Below are 26,334 nucleotides of genomic sequence, written 5' to 3' on the forward strand. Positions count from 1 at the left end.
AGGATGTGGTTTTTTGGTTTTAGGATACGTGCAGACCTCGGCTGACCTACTTCATGAATGTTTATCTGGAAGACATTCAAGAAATCTTGTCTGAGACTCATCCGACGGTCAAGAAATAGAAACCTTTATTTTCTGAGCTAATTCAAATGGTGTCTACTTTCAGTCTAACGTTTCACTGGCTTTGGTGTGTCTCCTCAGACTTATTTTAGGTTTATTTAGGGCATGTCGAAGCAACACAGGCAGTGTTTTCTTTCCTCATTTGGTGAAATATTTAAGGTGACTCATGAAGGAAACTCTTGTGGTGTTGGGTGTAAAGCAGAAGTTAGTCCTGCACTTCAAACACAGTTTTGATGATGACTTGTAGAAACATTACTCACTTTTTTTCTTTTGCGTGTTAAAGCTGTAGTTCATGTAAAAATGTAGAGTTAACAGTGAAGAAGATTCATTGAATACAAGTCAATGGCTGCCTGAATAAAAAAGCATATCAGGGAATGATGATATATTGAGGTCTTATGAACTAAAACGATTGGTCTGTGCGAGAAACTGAACATTATTTACAACATTTTTAGTATTACCTGTAATCCAGAGTCTCAGACAAACAGAGAAATCTGATTCTTTTCCTTGAACTGGTTCTTTCAGACAGTTTGTTTCAATTAAGTAAACAAACTAGTGAATTGAAACAGTTAATCATGCAATGACATCAACACAATTATATTATCAAAATATCCAATAATGATGTGAAACATGGATGTTTTACATGTCTAAAGCATATAAAGTGAATAAACTCGTCTTGAGAATAAGTTAATTCATCAGAGGATTAGATACGCCGCTATTTTGACTCATTGCGAGACTGAGTGATTGAGTAGCTTGTAGATCTGTGCTGCCTTTTCATTGGCATTAGTGGTGGGTCGTTCTTGAATGATTCGTTCATTTTGACTCGGGAAGAACGAGTCGTCTCGGGGAGTGATTCGTTCAGTCGCTCATGCACAACATCCTGTAGGTTCTGCACTGATTTAGTTCACCTGTTTCGAATCATTCGTTCATCACATGACAGCCCCATAAGCTAAACCTATGCAGTGGCAGTCTGAGGGAAAAAGACTTAATAATAATAATAACCAACTCTTTAGTTTATTACCTTTGTTACCACTTTCAGTGTTGTGGAAATAAAAAGCTACAATTTGAGACCAGAAACGCATCATGTAACTGTAAGAGTAAATATTAATAATAATAACTATGCAGCCGTTTGTAAGGAAGGATGTCAATTAACTAATTTCTCTATCCAATGCTGTCACGTCACGTAACAATAGAACGAACGACTCGAAAGACTCGAGAGATGAACTAATCAATTCTCTTTCCAGCTCTGACTGCATTGGTTAAGGTTATGGGGTTGTAACGTGATGAAAACAAACGACTCAAACCCGAAGACTTGTCAGATAAGAGGTGAGGTGAGCTAATCATAGACTAAAGACCCAGGTAAACAATTACTTTTTTTCTTATACCATTATGTATTGTTTGTAGAGTGATCAACGTTTGCATAAGTAGTAGATGTGCTAGGGAAGTAGCACGTAACATTTTAATTATATTTTGCTAAAATGAACGAAATGACTCGAAAAAAGATTCGTTCATTTTGCTGAACGAGACTCAAAAGTCAGCAAAATGATCCGAACTTGGCACTAATTGGCATTTCAGACCAATTTGGTGAACTGGTTCAACTAGTTCACTAAAAAGAATCAGTTCAAAAGAATGATTCATGATTCGTTCGTGAACCGTAAATCACTACTGATCGTTTTCCTGAGACTGTGGATTAAATGATGTTGTAAATGATGTTCAGTTTCTTGCACAGACTGATCATCATGTCACTTCATAAAACCTCAAAATATCATCAGGAGCCACAGGGATTTATTTTGTGTTGCCTGATTTGCTTTTTTTGACTCTCAAAGTAGCCCTAGCCGCTGACTGATTTTATGAATCACAAAAATTAAATAAAAAAAATCATCTACATCTCGGATGGCCTGAGGGTAAATTAACAGCAAATTTTCATTTTTGGGTGAGCCATGACTTTAAGACTACAACAGTCACCAGAAATATTAAGAGATAAAAGTGACAGAATGCAATATCATGAGTTGACTGCTTCATGTCTTTGATACGTATTTCTGCACCCTGCTTTCTAACGTGGTACCGCTTACGTCCAGAATGAAACCTCCCATTTAAACACAAACACATGTGAAACTTTACCTCATACAATCCCACAAATCACAGTTCACACGAGCCCTCGCAGGAACTGAATATGATTGTTTTTTAGATACAGATTTTGGACATACACAGTAAAAGCTGTCAGGTTTAGTCATGTTCGTTCACATACAAATGTTTAATTTACAGTACACTTACGAAACAGAAGAGAAAAACAGTATATTTTCGGCATGTGTTGAGTAGAGAGTCTCAGTACGTCATTCACAGATGGTTCTTGTTAGTGGTGAAGGCGGTGGGCTTTCAGGACCCTCTACATTTCACAGTTAAATAGCTTTCTTACACATCGTATGTCTGTGATAGTGTCAAAAACCCTTGGAGTGAGAGATTGAGTCTTATTTATTCCTAAAGAGTCAGACAGACACTGAAAGGTCAGATCAGTGGTGCCTGCATGTCTGTTCCAGATATACGCCCTGATATTTCATTAGCTTTCCATTATTAAATCAAAAACGTTCTTCCATTAAAAGAAATCATAAAAAAAGAAAAGAAAAACAAACAGGCTTCAGCAATTCAACAGATTTAAAGGAATTTTCTGGGTTCAGCACAAGTTGAGCTTCTGTGGCCTGCTTTTCTTTACCACAGAAATAATTCAGGCTTGTGAAAACAAACAAACAAAAACAGTACTGTATTTGGACTGCAAACAAATCCAGCTTAAATCAAGATACATTTACTTGAGAAGCAAAATGACTGAAAAAATGTGACAATTAAGTGAGTTTTAGCCTAAGAAAAAAAAAATATTATATGTTTATATGGTTATATGAACTATTTCTTTATAATAATGTATAAAGCATTTAAACTCAATAATTTGAGCAGAAAACCACCAAAGTTGACATAAAGGTACGAGATTGTACTGTTAAATGGAAAAAAAACTTGTTGCAAAATTCAAGTTAATCTGCCAAGAAAAGTAGTCCCATCACTAAACGAACTTTACAGCTCAAATAATGCATCTATTTACAGAATAATTCATATAATCTGAAATACATCAAGTGCAGGCCACAGAAGCTGCTCGGAGAGATGAATTTGTATTGAACCCAGAACATTCCTGAGAAGATTTCCATGTTTTTTTTGTTGTCGAAATATATTTGTGCAAAATATCCTCATATTAATTATTAGTTCATTAACAGCTTGTGGCAATTCAAATGGATAATATTTATTGGTGTTTACCTTTACATAATCTTTTGAGTTGTTCCTGAGACAGGTTGGCTATCTATGTGCCTTTTAGTTCCAGATTGCAGTTTTCGGATGACAGTAATTTGGTTTTGCTAAATATGAATTTTTTTTTGTCACAGATAACAACTTAGAAAGTAAAGAACACACATATACAATATGTACAATTCACTTAAGGTTGCATGTATAAAACATCAGAAAAATGGTGAAAAATAAAATCAATGTTGTGTTATTATAAATAAAGTTTTCTTACAGAAATTATACTGCTACATAGGCTTTTCCTCAAAGAGTATCTGAGCGTACACCGTTCCTGTCGTTGCAGATTTGGCTTCAGGCAGCGGCTTCATCAGTTCGAGCTCAGCGTACATCAGACTCTCTTCTGCAATTTTGGGCTGTTGGTTCAGGACAACAGCAGAGTTACAGCTCACATTAAAAAATAAAATAAATAAATACAACAACTGGAAGTTCTGCAGTACAAATAATACATTTCTGTGTATTTAAATTATGGAACTTACCAAAACCACTTTTCTGGGTTGAGGTTTTAAAAGCTTCGGCTTTCGCATTTTGTCTGCAATAGGAGCTGAGATGGAATATTGGAATATTTTAGCTATTAAACTAAGATTTATACACTTGAGAAATAATGTAAGGTGACATGCAGAGGTAATTTTGGGAACGCTACTCTACCTTTAGCTGGTATCTCTGGTGGCACGTCTGGCTGCTCCACACTTTTATTTTTCTTATACTTTCTCATCTTCTTGGGAAGAGCTGGAGAGAGACTGACCACACTAGTGACCGTCTCGCCTGAACTGGACACACATGAACACGGTTTCAGTTTGTGAAGAAGATTGTTCTTCCTATATGCAGTTATAATTTTTCATGTTTTCTCACCTGTTCTGTGGACTCTTGACCAAATGATAGGTTTCTGCCAAAAAAGAGCATATGAAAAAATGTTGATGAGCAGATTACATAATTAAGATCATTACAAGAGCATCATTAACATACACATTGAAGGAATAGTTCACCTAAGAATGAAAAAAATTGCTGAAAATGTCCTCATCCTCAGGCCATCCAAGATGTAGATGAGTGTGTTTCTTCATCAGGTTTGTAGAAATGTGTCTCTGCATCAGTGTATGCTCTGCAGTGAATGGGTGCCGTCAGAATGAGAGTCCAAACAGCTGATAAAAACATCACAATAATCCACACCACTTGTCTGTAAGAAACAAAATCCTGTTTTTAAGACACTTTAACTTCCGGCTAATATACAGTAGTCCTCTATCCATAATATCGTCTCGTCTGAATCAGGAGAGAAATCTGCACAGATCAAGCACCGTTTACAAGCCAAAACAGCTCTAAACAAATATCTGTCTGGATTTTGATGTGAGAGACAAAAGGAGATGGATTTTCACTAGAGAAAACATTATTATGGATTATGGACTTCTCAAAATGTCTTTATTTGATTATTTGTCTTCTCAAAATGTTAACTGATGGACTGGAGTGGTGTGGATTATTGTGATGTTTTTATCAGCTGTTTGGACTCTCATTCTGACGGCACCCATTCACTGCAGAGCATCCATTGCTGAGACACTGATGCAGTATGAGTGCAAAGGTGAGTAAACTTTCAGTGAATTTAAATTTTTGGGTGAACTATTCCTTTATTTGTTATAAGACTATTTTATATCATCAATAGCTAGAAACACACCTTTTAATCGTCTCTTCCTCTGCAGATACTGACAGCTCACAGCTATAGTGAACATGCACATGCACAAGAGCCCGACACAACACACCAGCACAGCACACAGATACACATCTGAAACACACACAAAATACACTTAATGCAGCTGAAATAAATGCATACTGTATGTTTACTGCAGAGAAAATATACACACGACACAACAGTAACAACACATAAAAACTCCAATCTGTATAACATTGTTATATTGAGGTAAATTTACTCATTTACCACATGCCTTTCAAATGTTTTTTTTTCTTCTTTTGTTTCTTTTTTCTCTTCTCCAATATAAACAGGTTTGATGTCAGAAACAGAACAACCAGTGACATTTAATGGCACAGATGTCCAACCTGACATGAAGTGACCTATTTAAGTGTCTCAATTCAAATTTGGTGAATAATGCAAATTTTGTAACAATTTAGAGTTAATAGCCCTCTAAAATAAGTTAATAATAGTGATCTAGACCAGTACTTTTAAACAAATCTCCAGATGACTAGTATTACTAAAGACTGATTTGGTAATCCTTGAGTAATTAGGGTTTGAGGAGGGTTAAAGTAGCCCCCAAAGTAGTGCAATGACTATATCCCAAATATCAAAACTCAAAATATATAATTTCCCTACCTAAAATATACATGTTATACATTCCCCGTTTTGCAGATTGATCAAAAACACTGGCTTCCTGCCAGTTTCCATCCTTTACAAAACGTAACATCTACCACAGTTAGATAGAATGGAACATGTTTCAAATACAAGTATTTCAGTCAAATGTAATTTATGCAATTTTTCAAATCTCGGGAGAAAATCAACCCTTCGCAAGAGTTTAAAATCAACCGAATTTTGTACAAGAAAATGCAGATTTGGCAACCTTGCATCCAACACAAGCTGCATCCAAAGTGATTTAAATACTTCGCATATTGATAGCGGCTCCCTGAAGCACGGACATTTTATTCAATATTAGAATGTTTGCGGGAGCAGGCGGTAATGGTCAGAAATTCAGCAGTCCCTGCACAGTGCTTTAATACAAAAACACACACAAAAGCCGAATCCTGGACATTTTGGATGATTTAGAAATCCTGGCTAGGTGCATTTTCTTAGGTCCAAACAGAGGACATGTCAGGGAAAAAGAGGACGTATGGTCATCCTATGTAATATGCATTTGAAATTGAATTTTTAAACTTTTTGGTGAACTGTCTCTTTAAGAAAAATGGCCATTCCTTCCATTTCTATTAGATTATTTACTGCATCTGAAACATGTTTAGTAACACTTTTTTTTATGTGTGACAATATGGCTGAACACAGTTTTGTGGCTTACCTTCAAGCAGACTCCACAGTTCCTCCTTTGGTTTGCTGGCTGGGAGAACATGGACTGCGAGAGGAAGAAGAGAGAATTGCACACTCATCACTGTGGCTCCAGACCCTCGTAATTACACGGCACATGCAGTTAAATCAAGTAAATTGCAGGGGCAGTAGTGTGTGGGATGACAGCAGTGAGGCTTTCCCTCTCTCTGGATATGGCCCTGGCTAACACCCACTGTGATGCCCTGAAATACCCATAACCACAGCAGCTGACGACAGTAAGGCTAGCTGGCCCCAAAAACACAGCCACCTCGGCTACTGAGGAAGTTTAGCCGCTTATTTGGGTGTGCATTAGACCACTAAAGAGTAAATTTGATTCACTTGAATCAAATGAGTTGAATTGATCTGGTGTGTTCTGTCAGCAGTAGAAGTGTAAATTAAGCAATAAAACAGGAAAGAAAAACTTTATTTTTATATATATATATATATAATGTATATATGTTTGGTGAGTGGCCTAACTGATAGTGTTAACATAGTCAAACAGAAGGTAAAAATGTATTTACTGAAACAACCATGCCATTTTATCTTGTTTCTACAAGTCTCAGCTCTTTTATCGTGACTTGTATTTCAAGAGACTCGTACCGGAGCGCTTCACATCACAAGTGCAAAGTTGTACCGGGTGCGCTACCAAGCAAGTTTACTATATTAGAAAAGCCAAGCATATGGAGCTGGCTATGTGATGCAATTTTCAAAATGTATTCGTTTGGTGTTTTACTGTCAATACTGTTTATTTCAGCTGGAAACTGCAATGAATTGTATGTAGATATGCTTTTGGAGTTGCGAAAATGTAGGTAGAGGCATGTTTTCCAGTTGCATTAGTAATATTAAGCTTGGCTGTATTCTGTATACAGCAAGTATAACTTCATTTTAACTTAATTTTTTGGAAATTAACCATGGTTTTACTACCATGGTATTTGGTATTTGGATAGCTGTAGTTATACAAATGGTAAACAATACACCAAAAAGCATGATTACTACACATTTACTACAATAAAACCATTAATTATGGTTAATTTCCATAAGGGTTGTTGGGGTCATTTCCGTTGTCTTGTGAGTATTTGCAGCACGTTTCTGTATTTTGAGTATTTGCAGCACGTTTCTGTATTTTGAGTATTTGCAGCGCGTTGACGAACTGATGAAGATGTTCGACTTGCAGGTCGACTTGCTTATTTGAGTCATTAAGCTCATTGTCTTATTTAGAAACTGCTATGTCGCATTTGACAAAGAATTTGAATTTTTCCAGCTTTTCCAGTTGTCTATGCATTCTTATTAACCACACAGCAAATGTCTTCTGCTTTTTCTGCTTGCACATGAACTACTATTTATTTCTCTATTCATGGCTCCTGCAGAAATGTGCTTATTTTTGGAACTCTTGCTCATGCTTGACCGAACTGGGGAGGGACAAAAGCTCTATTGAGTCATATGGTTCAAACAAGGAGCCAGATACAAAATCTCCAGTAGTTTACTGAAGGCTTCTGTCACTGTACAGGATCCCAAAAGTCATTTGTTGAAGACCTCACAGATGCATGAATAGAGATGCATGTTTCAATAGAGCAGCTGCATCAATTGACATATTATTTCATTGCACGACCACAGCGCATTCAGCTATGAAAAGTAGTGCATATATGAAAGTGTATAAAAAGTAGGGAATTTAAAGTCAGCAGCATTCTTCTCTGTCTTGGCAATATGAATGATCACACTGTGACATTTACTAAGCCTCAATAGTTGGCGTGCCTTATATTCAACATGACAAGTTGCTCGCCTTTGAGCAATGGAAATACAAATGGCCAAAACAAAACTGCATAAATAATACAACCCATTTATGTCAAATCTATTTTTCTTTCCACAGAAAAAACCTTCAATAATGACTTTACTGATTTGCATCACATTCTGACAAGACAAGAGTCATCAAAACATCTCCCTACAGCATCGTCGAACCCACAAACACGGTCAGTATTCCCTGCTGTCTCTGTTTTACTGTGCATTTATATCTGCACCACATCCTCCCTCACATGGCAGAGATGCTCAATGGTTCTCCTTACAAACACTGTCAGTGGAAAATGTGATCATGTTGTAGGAAACAAAGTTTTGAGCTTAGTGGTATGGCTTGGTTTTGGGACTCTTTACTTGGATATCTCATTGGTTGGTTGGAGCACAAATTCTCATTTAATTGAGTTGTTAGTTATGTTTATGTATGTTTATGCATCAACTGGAGTATATAATCATTCCCTACTAAGTAGTTAGTAACAGTAAGGTCTTGTGTAATTGTATGGAATAACGTAGCCAAGGATAGTGTATCTATGCAAACAGTAGTTACTGGATATGCAATTTTTGTTTCGCATGACATTTCATCATTATACTATATGTCTGTTCATCCCCCTTTTCAAGCAATCCTCATTTTAAAGTTAACATGTCATCAAAATTGATCATATTTACTTTATTAATGCAAGTCTTGGTATTTATCATATGCTGCAAAGAATTATTCCAAATAATAATAAAAAAAAAATGATTTGTAATATTGTATTGAAATGGCTTGACAAGCAACATGGTCTTTCATGTGTTGATTTATTATTGAAATAGGAAGTTTGACTGTGGCAGTATTTAAGCAAAATGTGACTTCTTGCACATTTTATGACACTTTAAATGTTAAATGTCCAGTGAGTGGCGCATGTTCAGTTTTATCAGAAACAGAATTTGGCAACATTATGTTGGTTGTTATACATATTGCAGAAGTTCAGAAATGAAACGTCCAGTGACTGGTGCTAAAAAGTTAATGCTCTATTGCACTTGAAAATAATGTAGCACCTACACTAAACTCAGCGTAAACCTAACCAGTAGCACTAACAAAAGCAAGCATGAGATAAAAACACATTTGCTTAGGCAATCATGTCATTTTATCTTGCTTCTACAAGTCTTTGAGCTCTTTTATCGGGACTCGTGACACTTGTGTTTCACGGGACTCATACAGGAGCACTTCACATCACAGTTGTAATACTGTACCGGGTGCCCTACCAAGCAAGTTTACTACATTAGTAAAGCCATACATATGGAGCTGGTTATGTTATCCAAACATCAAAATGTGCTAGTTTATAAAGCATGCATTATAGTAATATAATTTTGGTCATAACATAGTATTGCACAAGAAAACACACACATTTTTAATAATCTGCATCTGCACGTAATTATAATTTGTGTGAAAAGTAAATAAAAGTTGTTGGTGTTTTACTACCACTAGTGTTCATTTCAACTGGAATCGGCAGTGTAGGTCAAAGCACGTTTTTCCAATGAGCAAAATATTACATATACATATTATGTTGGATTTGCTACTTGCTATTGCTCGTTGTTGGTCGATTTGACGAACATTTGTAAACAAGAGTAGTTTTGGTCAGTATTACCTAAAGGGAGAAACCCCAAGTTTTAAATTTTTGCTAAAAGTGAATTTTGCAGATGATTGGCAGTGCACTCACATGTAGCAGGTCTCAAAGTTAACACACATGGACTTAAAGCCACAAATATTCAATTTTGATTTGGTGATGTCTTTAAGTAGGCCAGGCGACGTCCTCCCACAGCGAGCTCTGGCGGCCCTTTTTGGGAAACTCTGATCTAGTAGTCGAGGCCCTGACCATGTTTTTCCTCTTTTTCTTGCTGCTTTGCTGCAAAGCCCTTCATACATATGGACTTATTTTGTCTTGGATCCAGAGAGCGACAGCCTCTCCATCCTCTGTGCTGCTTGCGTATCTGTCTGTCTGTACAGTAAGTTAGTAAAGGAAAACTGCACTCTGCAGCCAGTGTCAATAGCATTTGGCTGTCGCTACGCCAGTGTTCACTTTGTTCTCAACTCTGCTCTGACCGCCAAAAAGACAGATATATATCGCATAAATATTAGATCACATTTCCACATTTTTTTAATGGAAAATATAACACAACACCGAAGGAGTTTCTTGACATCTGTTGCTTATGCACTGAGTATTTTGTCAGATGTTTCGAACATTGAGACAATTTAAGAGTCTAGACGAGAGAAACTCTCAACAAACAGTCACTCACAGAAATGAGCTTTTCCATATTCCATTATTGCCTTTTTATGCATTATAAAATCAAGATTTTACATTGGCTATGTCAATAACACGAAAAACAAAGCGTTTTTCAAATTGGCATAAAATTTTATGCAGAACGCGAGCAAAGAATGTTCCTCGTCACTGAAACGTTCAATAACATTGGTAATATGCACCAATAACATAACTCGACATTGGTTATAATGCTCATAACTCGACATTGGTTATAATGCTCATAACTCGACATTGGCTATAATTGCTTATAATGCATAAAAATAAATCTTTGCAGCATGAGCAGATTTAAATATTATGCCTCAATCAACACGTTTTGTTCATCTTACTTTAACACTGACAGTAGTAATTGATTAGGTTAATTTAATTATGCAGGGTTATTATTTTTGGCCCAATTCCTCATTAATTTCCGACCCTGTTCACATCAGCATATAGACAAACCTCAGAGCTGCATGGAGTTTATTTAAATACCTTCTTAAAAAATATTAAATATAAATTTAGAGCTTTTTCTACATCTCCAAAATTGAAGATCCCATGAAATGGCTTGACAAGCACCATGGTCTTTCCTATGTTAGTGTATTATTGAAATAGGAGTTTGAGTGGTACATATGAAGGAATCTTCCCTTACCCGTTGCTTTTTACTTCACAGCCATGAACTATAATTCACTCAGCCCAGGCTCATTGCACAAACATGCCTGTGCAAATGAACATGAATTTGGCAACTTTACAATGAAACAACACAAAACCCAACCCTAAACCTAACCAATAGTGTTAGCAAAAGTAATCGTGAGGTAAAAATTAAGCAATCATGTTATTTTGTCTTGCTTCTACAAGTCTTTGAGCTCTTTTATCGTAACTTGTGTTTGACGGGACTCATACCTAGAGATGCACCGATTGCAATTTTCATGGCCGATTCCGATTTTTGGGAAGTGGGACCTGCCGATACCGATTTTTGTCGATTCAGATTTTCTTTCTAAGAACAATAATTGACAGCATATACAAACAAAAATATATGCAAATTTCAAAGAAAAAATATTTACATAATAAAATAAATGATTAAATATTACAATTCCCCCAATCTGGACTAATTTACAGATTTCCTCTCACTTAAACAACTCTCAAAATAAAGTGCTCTGTGACTAGAAAGAGGAAGAAATAGTTAACTTAAAATGAGTTGCTGTATGTAACAAAACAGCTGAGGAAACAGAAGCTGCATCTGAAGTGGCATTAGATGCATTTACACAGACAGTTTGATGAAGCTGAGGTGCCAATGCATTTACACTGTAAAATTTCAAATGCATAAATAATTTTAGAAGATGAATGTTTTTTTTGAACATAGAAATAAATGTTGAAAAAATGCCATGATACTTTTAAATATGACTAAAGCACCAGTAGTAGGTGGCGGCAAGTGTCTGTTTTAATGAGTGAGTCATTTATTAATGAATTCAAACGGCTGATTTATTCAGAAACGAGGCAAGTGACTGTCCTTATGAATCACTGACTCACTCGATTCATTCAGTAACGAAACACCGCTGTTGCTTGCAGACACACAACAGTTCTGCTGTGGCTTTGATCACAACTATTTTCGTCAGTGAAATTGAGCAAAAACGGCAAATATTTTGTCTAAAATCTAAGTCACTTAATTTTAACTTCTTGCTTATTTAAATACTATTGTATAAAATCAGTGTCACATTGCAATCGTGCTGATATTGATATTCAGGGAAACATCATGGGCGTATAATGTTGCTTACCTAAATCCTATTTTCTAAATATCTTTTTTTTTGCATCTATACATTTCTGTGAGTTATTTAGTGTGTGCTGTCTCTCTCACACGCTCACTCAGGCTGTGCAAGCCTCATCCGGCACGACATCAATACATTATCAGTTGTTTACACTGAACGCAGTTAAAATTAGAATCATTCTCACACGAAACGACGTGTTTACTGAGTGTGTGCGTGGCTGTGATGTCATTGCCTGCGCCGCTGGCAATAAGGATCGGCTCAGAATCGGCGAGACGTGAGACAATCAGTGCATCTCTACTCATACCCGAATGCTTCATATCACAAGTGCAATGCTGTAACCGGGTGTGCTATCGAGCAAGTTTACTACATCAGAAAAGTCAAACATATGGAGCCGATTGTGATGCAAACTTCAAAATGTATTAGTTTACAAATCATGCACTATGGTAAAAGCATTTTGAGGACAAAACAGTGTTGTGGAGGGAACCACACAAATCTAAGCTAATCAAAGTGAATACGAATAAAAGTTGTTGGTGTTTTACTGCCATTAGTGTTCATTTCAGCTAAAAACACATTTTTCCAGTGAGCCTATCTTGAGTTTGAGTGTCATTGTTGTTTATTTTGGTAGCATTTTTGCTCCAATCCCCCATTAATTTCCCACCCTGCTCACAACAGCATGTGAACAAACCTCGGAGCTGCGTAGAGGCCGAGCTGTTGGTGGAAGCTTTCCATCGTTCCTGATGCTTCTTGAACTCTTGGACCCTGCAGCTGTAAATACCCCTGTCCTGTTCGCTGATGTTCATGATGAGGAGGTTGTATATCTTGCCCTGTTTCACCACTGTCAGTTTCATTTTGGGCTTGCTGAAGCTCTTGGTGTAGTTTCCGTAGAACTTGGCTCTCCGCATGTTCACCCGCGCCAGCAGCAGCTCCTCTCCTCCCGATTCTGGCTGAAACATCCAGCGCACCACAGGCAGACTCCCTGACCGCCGCCGCTGGGTCACCTGACAGGACAAGGTGATGTTTTCCCCCTCAGCCACCACAGAGAACGGAGATGGAGTGACTGTGACGTTGATAGCTGAGCACACATCTGGAATCAGACAATATAAAGCAAATAAATATCTTATTCACAGAGCGATGCACCATTTAAAGCAATAATTTACCCAAAAATGAAAATATGCTAATAATTGGATTGGATTCAATTTATTGTCATTGCACATGTAGGTACAAGGCAACGAAATGCAATAAAGAAGAAGAAATACAGCATAACATGAGGAAAGAGAGGAGAAAAAAATTGTCCTCACACTACGCTCCTGGACGAGAGTGCAGTGTGAGAACAGACAAAAACCTCAGCATAAAGCACAGTCAACACAGGAACATAACTTGCATAGTAATCCTAGTTCAGACGAAACAGCCATCCGGCCAGCAGCCATCACAGCGCAAACACACGGACCCGTTATCACTGACAGGATGAAGCGACGAAGGCGTGGGATGGGGGTAGGGAGGTGTATGAGTGTGTGTATGTGTAAGTTCGTGTGAGTTCGTATGCCTTGAAATCCGTTTCGCCAGCACTCCAAACCAGGCGACTCAGTTCGCAGGTTGTGATGCGACATAGCAATTGCCATGGAAACGACCTTGGACAGAGCACAAGCGCCCGACAATAACAAGGTGTTTGATGGGGGGAGGGAATGGAAGAAAGAGCGTCTCCCTGCAGTATTCACCGGATAATTTACTCCAAGATGTAGATAAGTTTGTTTCTTCATCATATTTGGAGAAATGCAGCTCTTGCTCAGCAGCAGATGCTCTGCAGTGAATGGGTGCCGTCAGAATGAGAGTCCAAACAGCTGATAAAAACATCACAATAATCCACAAGTAATCCACACCACTCCAGTCCATCAGTTAACATCTGGAGGAGCTGTTTGGACTCATACCCGAATGCTTCATATCACAAGTGCAATGCTGTAACCGGGTGTGCTATCGAGCAAGTTTACTACATCAGAAAAGTCAAACATATGGAGCCGATTGTGATGCAAACTTCAAAATGTATTAGTTTACAAATCATGCACTATGGTAAAAGCATTTTGAGGACAAAACAGTGTTGTGGAGGGAACCACACAAATCTGTTTTTATCAGCTGTTTTTATCAGCTGTTATCAGCTGTTTTTATCAGCTGTTTGGACTCTCATTCTGACGGCACCCATTCACTGCAGAGCATCCATTGCTGAGACACTGATGCAATGCTACATTTCTCCAAATCTGATGCAGAAACAAACTGCATCTACATCTTGGATGGCCTAAAGGTGAGTACATTTTCAGCAGATTTTCATTTTTGGGTGAACTATTGCTTTAACAGAGCCACAATATTTTAGAAAAAATTATTCTAACTGGATAAAAAATTATTAAACACAAGTACTTTCTTATTCAGTGTCCCAGTTGTGTAAGCTATAGCAATTTGTCTGCAGACTTTAAAGAGAATAAAGCAATACACGCTGGGAAATTAAAAGTAAGAGTCTTTCCAGACCCTCTTGCTGCTGTTTAATGAGTCTTTTTGACAGGCCATCTGGAGAACATTATATGGGTGGATCTCAAACAGACGTCCCCACAAATTGTCCGGCTCTGTATTACATTAAAATGGTATAGACATATAGACATCTTGAGCATCAAATCAGTATATTAGAATGATTTCTGAAGGATCATGTGACACTTGGAGTAATGATGCTGAAAATACATAATTTTACAATATCTTCACATACAAAACGGTTATTTTAAATTCACAATATTCCTGTTTATACTGTATATATTTTTGCAGCCTTGGTGAGCAAAACAGAACCGTTTTTTCAAAAGCATTAAAATAATCTTTATTATTCCAAACTTTTGATAAATCATTTTAATACAAACAAACATAATATTATTACATTATTTATACCCAATATTGCATATGTTCTATATAAACTATGTTTTTGACATAAAAAATACCTACATTTGATAAAATGTTATATATTAAACATATTACATAAAAGCAGAATATATATATTTGTATTATATATTTATTATATATAGCATTTATTGTCAGTCCTTGTCTTGTGGTTCCCCTCCTCTCGTGCCCATATTTGGCCTTCCTGTTCCTGTCCTCGTTTGTCATCATTGTTTAATTAGTCCCTAGCCCTGTGTTTGATTAGTCCACACCTGTTCCTCGTTAATTTCCCAGTGTTCTTAAACCCTGTGTTTCCCTGCCTCTGTGTCCAGTCTGACCGTCAAACCCTTGTCTACAGTTGCTGTCTCCACGGTTCCTGTGAGCTCTAAGTTTGCCTTATTAAAGCCTGTGTTCAAGAGAAGTTGCTCGCCTCTGCCTTTCCCTGCTCCCAGAGGGAGCGTGACATTTATAGCATATATATATTTGTATAAATTTGAACGTGTAATTATGAAATCAAGCGTATACTGATGAATATGAATATGTTCATTTAAATACGTAGTAATAAATCATGAATATAAAGTTATAAATGCTGTAGATGCAAAATCGAAATCCACAAAATCTGCCACAATCACAATTTTCCATGGGCTGTAAAGGAATTTTTAAAGAAAGAAAACCAACTGGTGTGTTCTTTCTATCTGTGAGGATGTTGTGCTATTTATAAACTCAGAGTGACCACATGTGTATATATATATATATATATATACACATATAAGATTTAAGTTACATATACTAACGAAGGAGGAGTCAGAAACCACAACATACACACAGCCAGAGAAAAAAAGTGAATCACCAGGAAAAAAGACAAACAACTGAAAGATAAATTTCATACTGCTTGCACTTATATCGAAACATTGTTATAACTTGAGCTTTATCTTTAAAGTCTCAGAATCAGCAGATAATTTTTTTTTTAAATGCATGCATTAAAAAAAGTCACTGACATGCTGAGATTTCCTAGCTCTAATCAACAACATCAAAGATGATGTTAACTTCAGACAGACTGCACTTACTTCCAAAGAGGAGGTTAGTCAGGAGAGCTGTTAGCACTGCAGTGATCTTCATTCTCCAGGCTGATGGGCTCCATGCAACTCCAGTTCAACCTCTTCACAAAAAGTGAAGTCCTCCACTCTTTTTTTCTCTCTTTCTCCTCTGTGTAACCCGAGACAGGAGACGCTCTGTAGTTACTTAGTCTACACCCTCTCTCCTCCCCTTTATATGGAGGACTACACACTACACTCAATGAAGCAGATGCCACTTCCTGTTCAGAAAGCTAAAATGGTGTTTTTGTCCAGTCCAGTTGGAGAATATTAGTTATAAACAAGGTTTAGTGCCAGTATTTTATTTTATAGAAATTAATACTTTTATTTATCAAGGATGCTTTAAATTGATCTAAAGTGATAATAGAGACATTTATAATGTTACAGAAGATTTCTGTTTCAGATAAATGCTGTTCTTCTGAACTTTCTATTCATCAAAGAAACCTGAAAAAATTCTACTCAGCTGTTTTCAGCTTAATAATAATAAAAATAAATGTTTCTTGAACAGCAAATCAGAAACATGGAGTAAGGATGCTAAAAATCAGCTTTGAAATCACAGGAATAAATTACATTTTAAAATATATTAAAATAGAAAACAGTTATTTTAAATAGTAAAATAGTTTTTGCTGTACTTTGGATCAAATAAATGCAGGCTTGGTGAGCAGAAGAGATTTAAATTTTGACGGTAGTGTGTGTGTGTGTGCATGTGTGTATACACACACACACACACATACACATACACATACCCATACATACATACAGATAGATAGGCATATTTGCCTCATCAAAAAGTTTGGAAATATTTTACTCAGAACTTCTCAGATATCAGAGATTGGCATTGTTTGGTCAGTTCTAGGTCTGTTAACAGGTTCAGTCAGTGGGTTGTAGTTGAGCTCCAGGGCCCAGCAGAATAAATGTATTTGTTTACAATATCATTCTGGTTCTGAAGACTGATGGATGACTGGTTTTTCAGCTGATAGTGGAAACAGATGTGGAACAGCAGGAAAGAACTGACTGCCCTCCTCTGGATAAAGTGTGGCATTGCATGATACAGATGCAGAAGGCTTAAAAGCTTGAGAACATTGAAAACCTGACAGATTCAAAATGAGAATGAAAACAAGCTCAATCAATAAAAAAAAAAAAAAAAAAAGTCGGGATAGATAGATAGATAAAACTCATTATTCAAATGCACTATTCTACTTTTGTACATGTAAAACCTTTAGTGCACGACTGTGATTTTTCATATTAGAAATTTAGTGTAAAGATAAAGCAAATGCAAGACTCTCAAAAATAACATTTATAGTGAAACATTACATTTATGTGTGTTTCTCACACTGTAGATAAAGCATGAGAGAGATGCATTTTAATAAAGATAAATGACTCTAAATGTACTCAAAGCTGTTCATTTATTATTTACTTAATTACAAATAAACAATCATGTTTGATCACACATAGAAATGTCATAGATGAACAACAGATGAATAAAAGAAGTAAAACCTTAAATCTTGTGTGCTCTTGATACAAACTATTCCTCTGTTATAGTTATTGTAAATATATTTTACTCACATTATGGCTCAAAAAGCACAGAAAAGTCTTGTGACGGCGCAGCAATTTCGGCTGAATTTACAGTCATTTGTTTTAATAAATAAATAAAACTGTATAAAATGATGTAAACGTTTGTATTAAATGATCCTCAGAAGACATTTCATTCCCTCCTGCTCTCCACATCAGTGATCCCTTAAAATAAAGGTCATCATTTTATGAGATTCACTTTCAGACCAAACTTCTGCAGCTCTATCATAGGGATGTGATATAAAAATATCCTTACCGTGCAGATGCTCTTCTTAGTGATGTATCTTTAGAAATATTAAAGCATTAAAAATGATCAAAATTGCTATGATGGTTAATGTTTTAATCACGTTTATAATAGGCTTGCCTGATCTCTCGTGTTCACTGTCAAGCGCCTGCTTTCTGATGATGTAGAGTTTGACTAGCAGAAAGCAGATGGAAAGGAAAAGGCCGATTGCTGCTCCTATGACAGCATATTTGATTTCTGACATTCAGGAAAGAAACATGATGTAAATAGGACGGTTATCAGCTCTGAATGTGTTTTGTAGGGTTTGGATTGTGTGTTTGTACCTGGTTCATCACTGGAAGAGTCTTGTGCCTTTACCTGCGCCACCAGCAAACAATCTGTAAGATATCAGTCACATATCCTTACTCAAAACTCATCAGATTCTTATATAATGTTGGCTTGAAGTAATATTAATAGTAATGTACTTGGAAAGCATTTATTAATCGTAATGTTAATTTCAATATTTATTAATATATTATATATATATAAAAAAACAGTTATAAAAGTTGTATCTCTTAAAATTATTGAATGGACTTGAGCTTTCATGAACTAACAATAGCTGTTGACAACCACCTACAGTTTTTTTTTTTTTTTGGATATTGCATTTAAAAGAAAAAGCTGGATGGAAAAGCCAAGATGTGCATAAATTAAAAAAAAGTATATATATTTTATATTTTTAAGATTATTATAATTTCTGTAAAGTTTCCATTGCATAAACTATGATAGAAAACATTTACCAAATAAATTCCTCGATAAACATCAACAAAGTCATGTGACTTACGTTCCCAAACATCGTCCGGCTCCAAAAAGTGCACTAACATGACAGTGTTTGTTACGGTGTTTCATCTGTGCAAATCATTTATTATGTAGGAAAAAAAGAGCTGTAAGCTTCCCATCAGTATTATTATTAATACTTTGCACCAGTTCTTTGAAAGTGCATGGTGATTTTATTCTCTTGAACAAATGGAATAATGCCTAATTTGCAGATGTTTTATGCAATATTCTAATTTTGAAGTGAAATTGGCAACTTTGGATGGAACATAGCTACTGAACAGTTTTATTAACTAATGTTAAAGATACATAAATTCTGTAATAAATGTATTGCTCATTTTTAATTAATAGTATGGTACTTCATTGTAAAGCATTGCTATGTGTTTTGTCATGTTTTATACACATGCATCCTCAAAACATTACTGTCTGTTACACATTAGTTTGTTTTTGGCTTCTTTTGTGATATAGGCCTGCTTTCAGTCGAGACCTGAACGAGAGGAAGTGAGATTATATCTGTGATCACTTCCTTCTGTTAATGTATTACAGCCCTGACACCTGAAAACTCCTGAAAGCAATATTACATATTTCTACTGTTTATCAGATTTGTTTGTCCACACATTCATCTGTAACCCATACTTACACATATTAAACTCACACACTACAAGAATATGTGTTGACCTAGTTTATCAAAAGTAATCAATTCATTTCATATTCTTGGTCAAAATGTGCTTCTGTGTCTAACACACTCTTGCATTCAACACACTTTATCAAAACATTTTCATTATCATTCAGTCTTCGATTCTATTTTCTAAAATAATCATTTTATATTTGATGATGCGACAGCTTCAAATACCAATAAAACTATAATTGTAGCATCCCAGCTTCCATAAACAATGAAAATGACTTACCGATGGTGAGGATAAAGCAGAAGGCTGAGCAGTATCTTGCATGTTCAGACATTCTTAAGTCTTGTCATGTCTGTCTCTTACATTGAATGTTTTGTGCAAACGTGCTGATGAGCTGTTTTCGAAAATTAAACCATTTCCTGAACACTCACCAAATGATTTCAAGATAAGATGAGCTGATGATAATGTGTACAGCTCTTCAGTGGAGATAACTGTTGCTAAAAGGCAGCATGCCAGTGAATTTTAAACCGCAATGCAAGATTTGTCCATTCTGAAGACCCTTACGGTTATTAAGCATCACTTTGTGTTAGTTATTAGGTTCATTCGGGGTCAAAACGCTCCACCAGTCAGTGTTTTGAGACTGACATGCATTGCATGCATCTGAGATCTATTGCACCAACTTGTTTTGACACTCGAGCTCAGTAACTTGGTTATGTGATATCAGAACATTTGTATTATTGCATGCATGACCAGACCACCGAATCACCCAGATTTGACCGCAACACACGTTTGGGGTCTGTAAGATTTAGAAATGAGTATTTTATTAATCAAGGATGCATTAAATAGCTCAAACATGACACGTATAATGTTACAAAAGATTTCTGTTTCAAATAAATGCTGTTCTTTTGAACTTTGTATTCATCAAAGAATCTTGAAAAATAAAATGTATGACGGTTTCCACAAAAAAAAAAAAAAAATATTGTGCAGCACAACTGTTTTAAACATTGTTTATAATCAGAAATGTTTCTTCGAAACAGCATATTAGAATGATTTCTGAAGGATCATGTGACACTGAAGACTGGAGTAATGATGCTGAAAATACAGATTTGATCACAGAAACAAATTTTACAATATATTCACATACACTCTTAAAAATAAAGGTGCTTAAAAGGTTAATGCCATAGAAGAACCATTTTTGGTTCCACAAAGAACCATTCAGTCAAAGGTGTTTTAAAGAACCATCTCCTTCTTGCCTTTTTATAATTTGAAGAACCTTCTTTCACCGCAAAGAATCTTTTTGTGAAACAGAAAGGTTCTTCAGATATTAAAGGTTCTTGATGGAACCATTTAGACAAAAAAGGTTCTTCTATGTCATCCTGAAGCACCTTCATTGTAGAAAACACTTATTTTGAATTGTACTAATATTTCACAATACTTTACTGTATTTTTGATTAAATAAATGCAGTCTTGGTGAGCAGAGGAGACTTCTTTCAAAACATAAAACCTTTGAACGTTATTGCACATTTCATTTCTATAATTCACCCAAAATTGAAACTTGTCATCATTATCCTCATGTAGTTATCTAGGACATGCTATATGAGAATATTTGTGCAGATGCATGCATGACAAGACCCACATCTGACCACAACACGGCTGCTCAAAATGTCACCATAGAGATCAAAGAGTTGTTATCATGTTGCTGTATCTGAGAATAAAGAATCAGCACAGGTTTGAATAGTTTCTAAATGATTAATCTGGAGTAGATGACAGGCTTCCTTCAGCAGGTCCTTGTTACGCAGTCAAAGGTCACAAACAACAGTAGGAGAGCAGACTCGCTCTTCTAGGTGGTCAGCGGTGCATGTCTGCTTTGGACAGACGCTAACAGGTTGGCATAACAAACACAGAGCATTAATGGAGCATTGAGAAACTGAGAAACACGCCATCTGGCCTACAAGTTCTCCTTTGATTTAGTTTCAGCCGCTGGGCCTTCAAATGGGCAGAGGTGTCAGATTCTCTGAGCTTTGTGTGGTTCATATTCATACAGAGAAATATTACTCATTTATCTGTTGGAGGGTGGGGGGGTGACAGCATCATTATATTAAGTATTACAATTTGTGGTCTGAATAGTTACTGTAATAATGGTCCTAAACAGGGTCTAGTTTTAAAAGCATTAATCTTTTGACCATCTAATGGATCTTAGCACTGGTATTAGCGATGCGTTTTTACATAACTGCTATTCATATCACTTCTGAACACTGAGCTTTACAGGCTGATGTTTTAATATACTGTAATATATATAGCCGGCCGTTCTGGGAGGTTCATACAACATGCCTTGCTATGTTTAATACCATTTAAGATTTAAATTAGCAACATTTCTTGTCAAGTTCGTCCTTGTCATTGCCAAAAAGTTACATCTTAATACTTCAAATAACTTAATACTTAAAGCTTAAAATAATGCAAACGCTCTGCTTGATTAGCATGTCTTGCCATGTTTAAATTTTAACAGGCTTATTCATTTAAGAGGATAAGACAGCCATTGGAGATGTTCTAAGTGTAAAAAATGTAAATCAAATAAAATTAAGATGATTGGATTATGTTTTACAATAAATCACAAAGTCTTTCTACTTTAAAAATGCATGTTTAATTTGATGTGTTAACTGCTTTTTTTAAATTATTTGTGAAATATACTATTGATTTCTGAGTGAAAATTATTTCATTTTAATATTTATATTTATGGTATATTTGCGTAGATGTTTATTGAATATTTACTGCATGGAAATACAAAATAATTATTACAATCAGGGTTCTGAACAGTATTTACCCCAAATTTTGGTAAAAAGTTCAAATAAAATAAAATAAAAAGAAATAAGCTCATATTTTTATATTTTCAACATTTACTTTGACCTCCTATGAATGACAGTCAACATTTTCAAACATTTATTTGTCCATTTACATAACTATTTATTTAATGCTTTTTACTGTGTAAAAATAAACAACAAAAAACATAAAAAAATACAAATACAAATAAAAAATAACACATTTGAATGTATTTACACACCCCAAATGTTGGTAAAAGGTTGCAAAACTCATAGAAGAGAACAATAATATCATATTTTTATAGTTTCAAAATTTATTTTGACCTCCTAAGGATGACAATCAACATTTTCTGAAGTTTAAACACATTATTTTACAGACCAAATAAAAACAAGAAATATTTTTAATATTTTCAGGTCAAATTTTGCACTCTGTGTCTGAAAGAGCAATGCTGAGCCTTTCATTAAAGCTTGAACTTGCCACTTCTTGTCTTGTCAAACACTTGTGAATTTCCATAAATACTCACAGCCTGTTGTCGGTCCAGCAGCACATCTAAACGCCAGCCCAAAATGCTTATCATAGTCTCTTAAACCATAACAACACGAGTGTCAGGAGGCCACAGTTCTTTGTCTGCTCTATTTATATCTAATATTTGCAGTATGAGAAATGCTGAAAGTGTAAAATATTTTGTTTTTGTAATAGTAAACACTGTTTCTCTTACAGTAGGACACCCTGTCTTTATCATATATTATATTATATGTATTTTTAGAGTGACATACCACACAAAACAAATAACACCAGGAGAATTGCTATATTTTGTGGTAAGTGTGAGATTGACAAAGCTTGTGTTTGACAACTTTCTAGTGGACTAATGACAGTATAGAGGAGCGGTTTAGTGGTAAACCTCATAGTTTAACAGAGTGGGACATGATTTTACAACACATCACCATTGCTTAACTCCGGCAGAATGTGTATTTGTGCATCTTTAGACCTGTGAATCTCCTCTATCAGAGACCTAATGGTTTCATCACAGAACTGGCATACTGCTGTGTGATTTGTTTTCATCACAAGGTGATTTGTTGACATCTTCCATCTCGACTCAAGTCTGTCTCCAGATATTTTTTTCGTGACAGCTCTGGGGCTTTAAACAAGGCCGTGTCAAATTAATTGGGTCTGTTGCAATAAGTCAGTGGTGCAATGTGATCTGTATGCTCTAAGAATTGTTTATATCCTCAAATATTAACATGAACCATGGAGGAATTTCTTCTGTTTATTAATGCTATTTTTTTTAAACAATCTATGTGTTGTTAGCATTAATAAACAAAACAATTATTCCATGGTTAATGTTAATATTTAAGGCCTATATATACTAACATTCAAATAATATTTTGGAAGAAATTAATACTTTCAGGATCAATCCTTAAAGGATGCATCAAAATCTCAAAAGTGGCATTTACAGAAGATTTCTATTTCAAATAAATGCTGTTCTTTTGAGCTTTCTATTCTCTGTGTGTGTGTGTGTGAAAATATTCAGATGTAACCCTTTGTAATCGTAAACATCATCATAAGTAACTGTAATTTAACTGATTAAAATTGCATTTATTTTGTAATTAAATTACGTAACTCCATTACATGTAGCTATTACTCCCCAACACTGGTGATAGATTTTTCATTTTTTAACTGTTTCTTTAAGCATTACACAACGAGGGAAAGGTTATTGCATTGATATCCATTCTCCCCGTTGAATCCTGCATGGCAGTCAATACACAACAGTAACCGGAGCGTCTGAGCGTTGTCAGCAGGGCATTCTGTGGGCAGCGGGTGCATGTCGAGGCCAGCAGATCAGACATGCTAGTATTTATTGGCAGCTGTGATGCTCAAGCCTTCTCCAGTGCAATGAATGATAGCCGGCCCATGTGTGGACGTCCATCAACTCAAATAGATCCAACTCCTCTCCGGACGCCCCCTGAGAGCCAAACGGTCCGGTTGTCCTATTATAGCCTTGCCTGCTCACTCTGGAATAAGAGGTTGAGTGGACATGAGAGCTTTTGGAAACGGTGAGGCTGGGTTGCTAAGGATAGAGACTGGTCTGCCCTCTCCTTGTGACCTTCCTCCCCTCGAGGTTCACATTAGCAGAAACGAGCTCCAGTCGCATACAGCGGTCTGACTGCTGACACAGAGGCTTACAGATATTATTAGGGAGGGACTTTCCCCATACGACCCCATGAATCATGTACAGGAATAACATACAGTTTGTGGACAAAACATAAGTGACTGTATGCATGTGTCTGAGCTGATGGAGCAGCCACTCATTTTTGTCTTCTCCTAAAATTAAGTGTTTCCCAAATTCACTTAAAAACAATGCTTACATCTCATAGCACACATATTTAATTCTGGTTAGACATAAACACATATAAATTAACTAATACAATCTGGAAATAAATACATAAATCAATAAAAAGAAAGAAAGAAAGAAAGAAAGAAAGAAAGAAAGAATGAAAAAGAAAGAAAGAAAAAGAAAGAAAGAAAGAAAGAAAGAAAGAAAATAATGAAAAGTTGTTCGCCCAATATTTAATATTGTCATGATTTATTCACCTTCCAAACCTGTGACTTTTTCTTCTGTGGAACACAACATTTATGAAGAATGTTTTTTTTTTTTGCCAAATTTAAAATTTTATTATTTGCTGCTAACCAGATTTGATTGATTCTTATTATTAACCAGATTAATGAATGATTAATTTAGACCTGTTGTGAACTGGATTATCTGATTCAATGAAAAAATGTAACTCAACTCATTTATGAATCAGACATCGCCACTTCAGATTTCCATAAATAAATCAAGTCAGGATTTTTCTATAGCGCTCAGTTCATTTTGTTATTGTAACTTGTTTCAAAAAGTGAAACTTTCGTATATTTTAGATGTAAAGTAAAACATTTCAAAAGTTGTTTTGTTTTAATTTTGATGATTAGAGCTTACAGCTCATGAAAGTAAAAAATCCAGTATCGCAAAATATTAGAATATTTCCTAAGATCAATCAAAAAAAGGATTTGCCAAACAGAAAAGTTTAAGTTCTTTAAAGTATGTTCATCTCTGCACTCAATACTTGGTCGGGGCTCGTTTAGCACAAACTCCAGCATCAGTGAGGAATGGCATGGAAGCGATCAGCCTGTGGCTCTGCTGAGGCACTATTGAGTCTTCAGCTCGTCTGGATTGTTGCATCAACCGTTTCTCATCTTTCTCTTGAAAATATCCCATAGATTCCATACGGGGTTCAGGTCAGGCATGTTGGCTGGCCAATCAAGCACAGTAATATCATGGTCAGCAAAGCACTTGGAAGTGTTTTTGGCAGTGTGGACAGGTGCTAAAGTCCTGCTGGAAAAGCAAATCAGCATCTCCATAAAGCTTGTCAGCAGATGGAAGCATAAAGTGCTCCAAAATCCAGGTAGATTGCTGCATTGACTCTGGACTTGATAAAACACAGTGGAGCAACACCAGCAGACGTCACAGCACCCCAAATCATCTCTGACTTCAGAAACTTCACACTGGACTTCAAGCAACATGGATTCTGTGCCTCTCCACTCTTCCTCCAGACTCTGGGACCTTGATTTACAAATAAACTGCAAAATTTACTTTCATCTGAAAAGAGCACTTTGGACCACTGAGCAACAGTCCAGTTCTTTTTCTCCACAGCCCAGGTAAGATGCTTCTGACGTTGTCTCTGGTTCAGAAGTGGCTTGGTAGCTCTTTTCCTGAAGACGTCTGAGCATGGAGACTCTTGATGCACTGACTCCAGCTTCAGTCCACTCCTTGTGAAGCTCTCACAAGTGTTTGAATCAGCTTTGCTTGACAGTATTCTCAAGCTTGCGGTCATCCCTGTTGCTTGTGCACCTTTTCCTACCCAAATTCTTCCTTCCTGTCAACTTTGCATTTAATATGCTTTGATACAGCACTCTGTAAACAG

The 26,334-nt window shown here is 36.1% G+C and overlaps 1 protein-coding gene across 1 annotated transcript; it reads right to left on the bottom strand.

Annotated features, from left to right (window-relative positions):
* Positions 1-2,328: 2,328 nt before the first annotated feature.
* Positions 2,329-19,930, bottom strand: LOC306857463 (V-set and transmembrane domain-containing protein 4-like). Its single transcript, XM_079397419.1, has 12 exons — positions 19,841-19,930; positions 18,446-18,499; positions 18,243-18,359; positions 18,135-18,162; positions 16,280-16,418; positions 12,991-13,389; positions 6,456-6,509; positions 5,114-5,221; positions 4,303-4,336; positions 4,099-4,220; positions 3,930-3,994; positions 2,329-3,806 (listed from the first exon to the last, which is right to left on the bottom strand). Exons 5-12 carry the CDS (start codon positions 16,329-16,331, stop codon positions 3,681-3,683), a joined length of 960 nt encoding a protein of 319 aa, XP_079253545.1. The 5' UTR covers positions 16,332-16,418; positions 18,135-18,162; positions 18,243-18,359; positions 18,446-18,499; positions 19,841-19,930; the 3' UTR covers positions 2,329-3,680.
* Positions 19,931-26,334: the final 6,404 nt, after the last annotated feature.

Source organism: Barbus barbus, assembly GCF_936440315.1.
Source record: "Barbus barbus genome assembly, chromosome: 38".
In the NCBI taxonomy this organism is placed as follows: Eukaryota; Metazoa; Chordata; class Actinopteri; order Cypriniformes; family Cyprinidae; genus Barbus; species Barbus barbus.

Bases quoted from the DNA above. Each gene is read 5' to 3' on its own strand.
- LOC306857463 (XM_079397419.1), bottom strand. From the start codon at position 16,331: ATGAAGATCACTGCAGTGCTAACAGCTCTCCTGACTAACCTCCTCTTT. The intron at 5,222-6,455 runs GTAAGCCACAAA...TGTGTGTTTCAG, and splicing joins ACTGTGGAGTCTGCTTGAAG to ATGTGTATCTGTGTGCTGTG. The intron at 3,807-3,929 runs GTAAGTTCCATA...CTGAACCAACAG, and splicing joins AACCCAGAAAAGTGGTTTTG to CCCAAAATTGCAGAAGAGAG.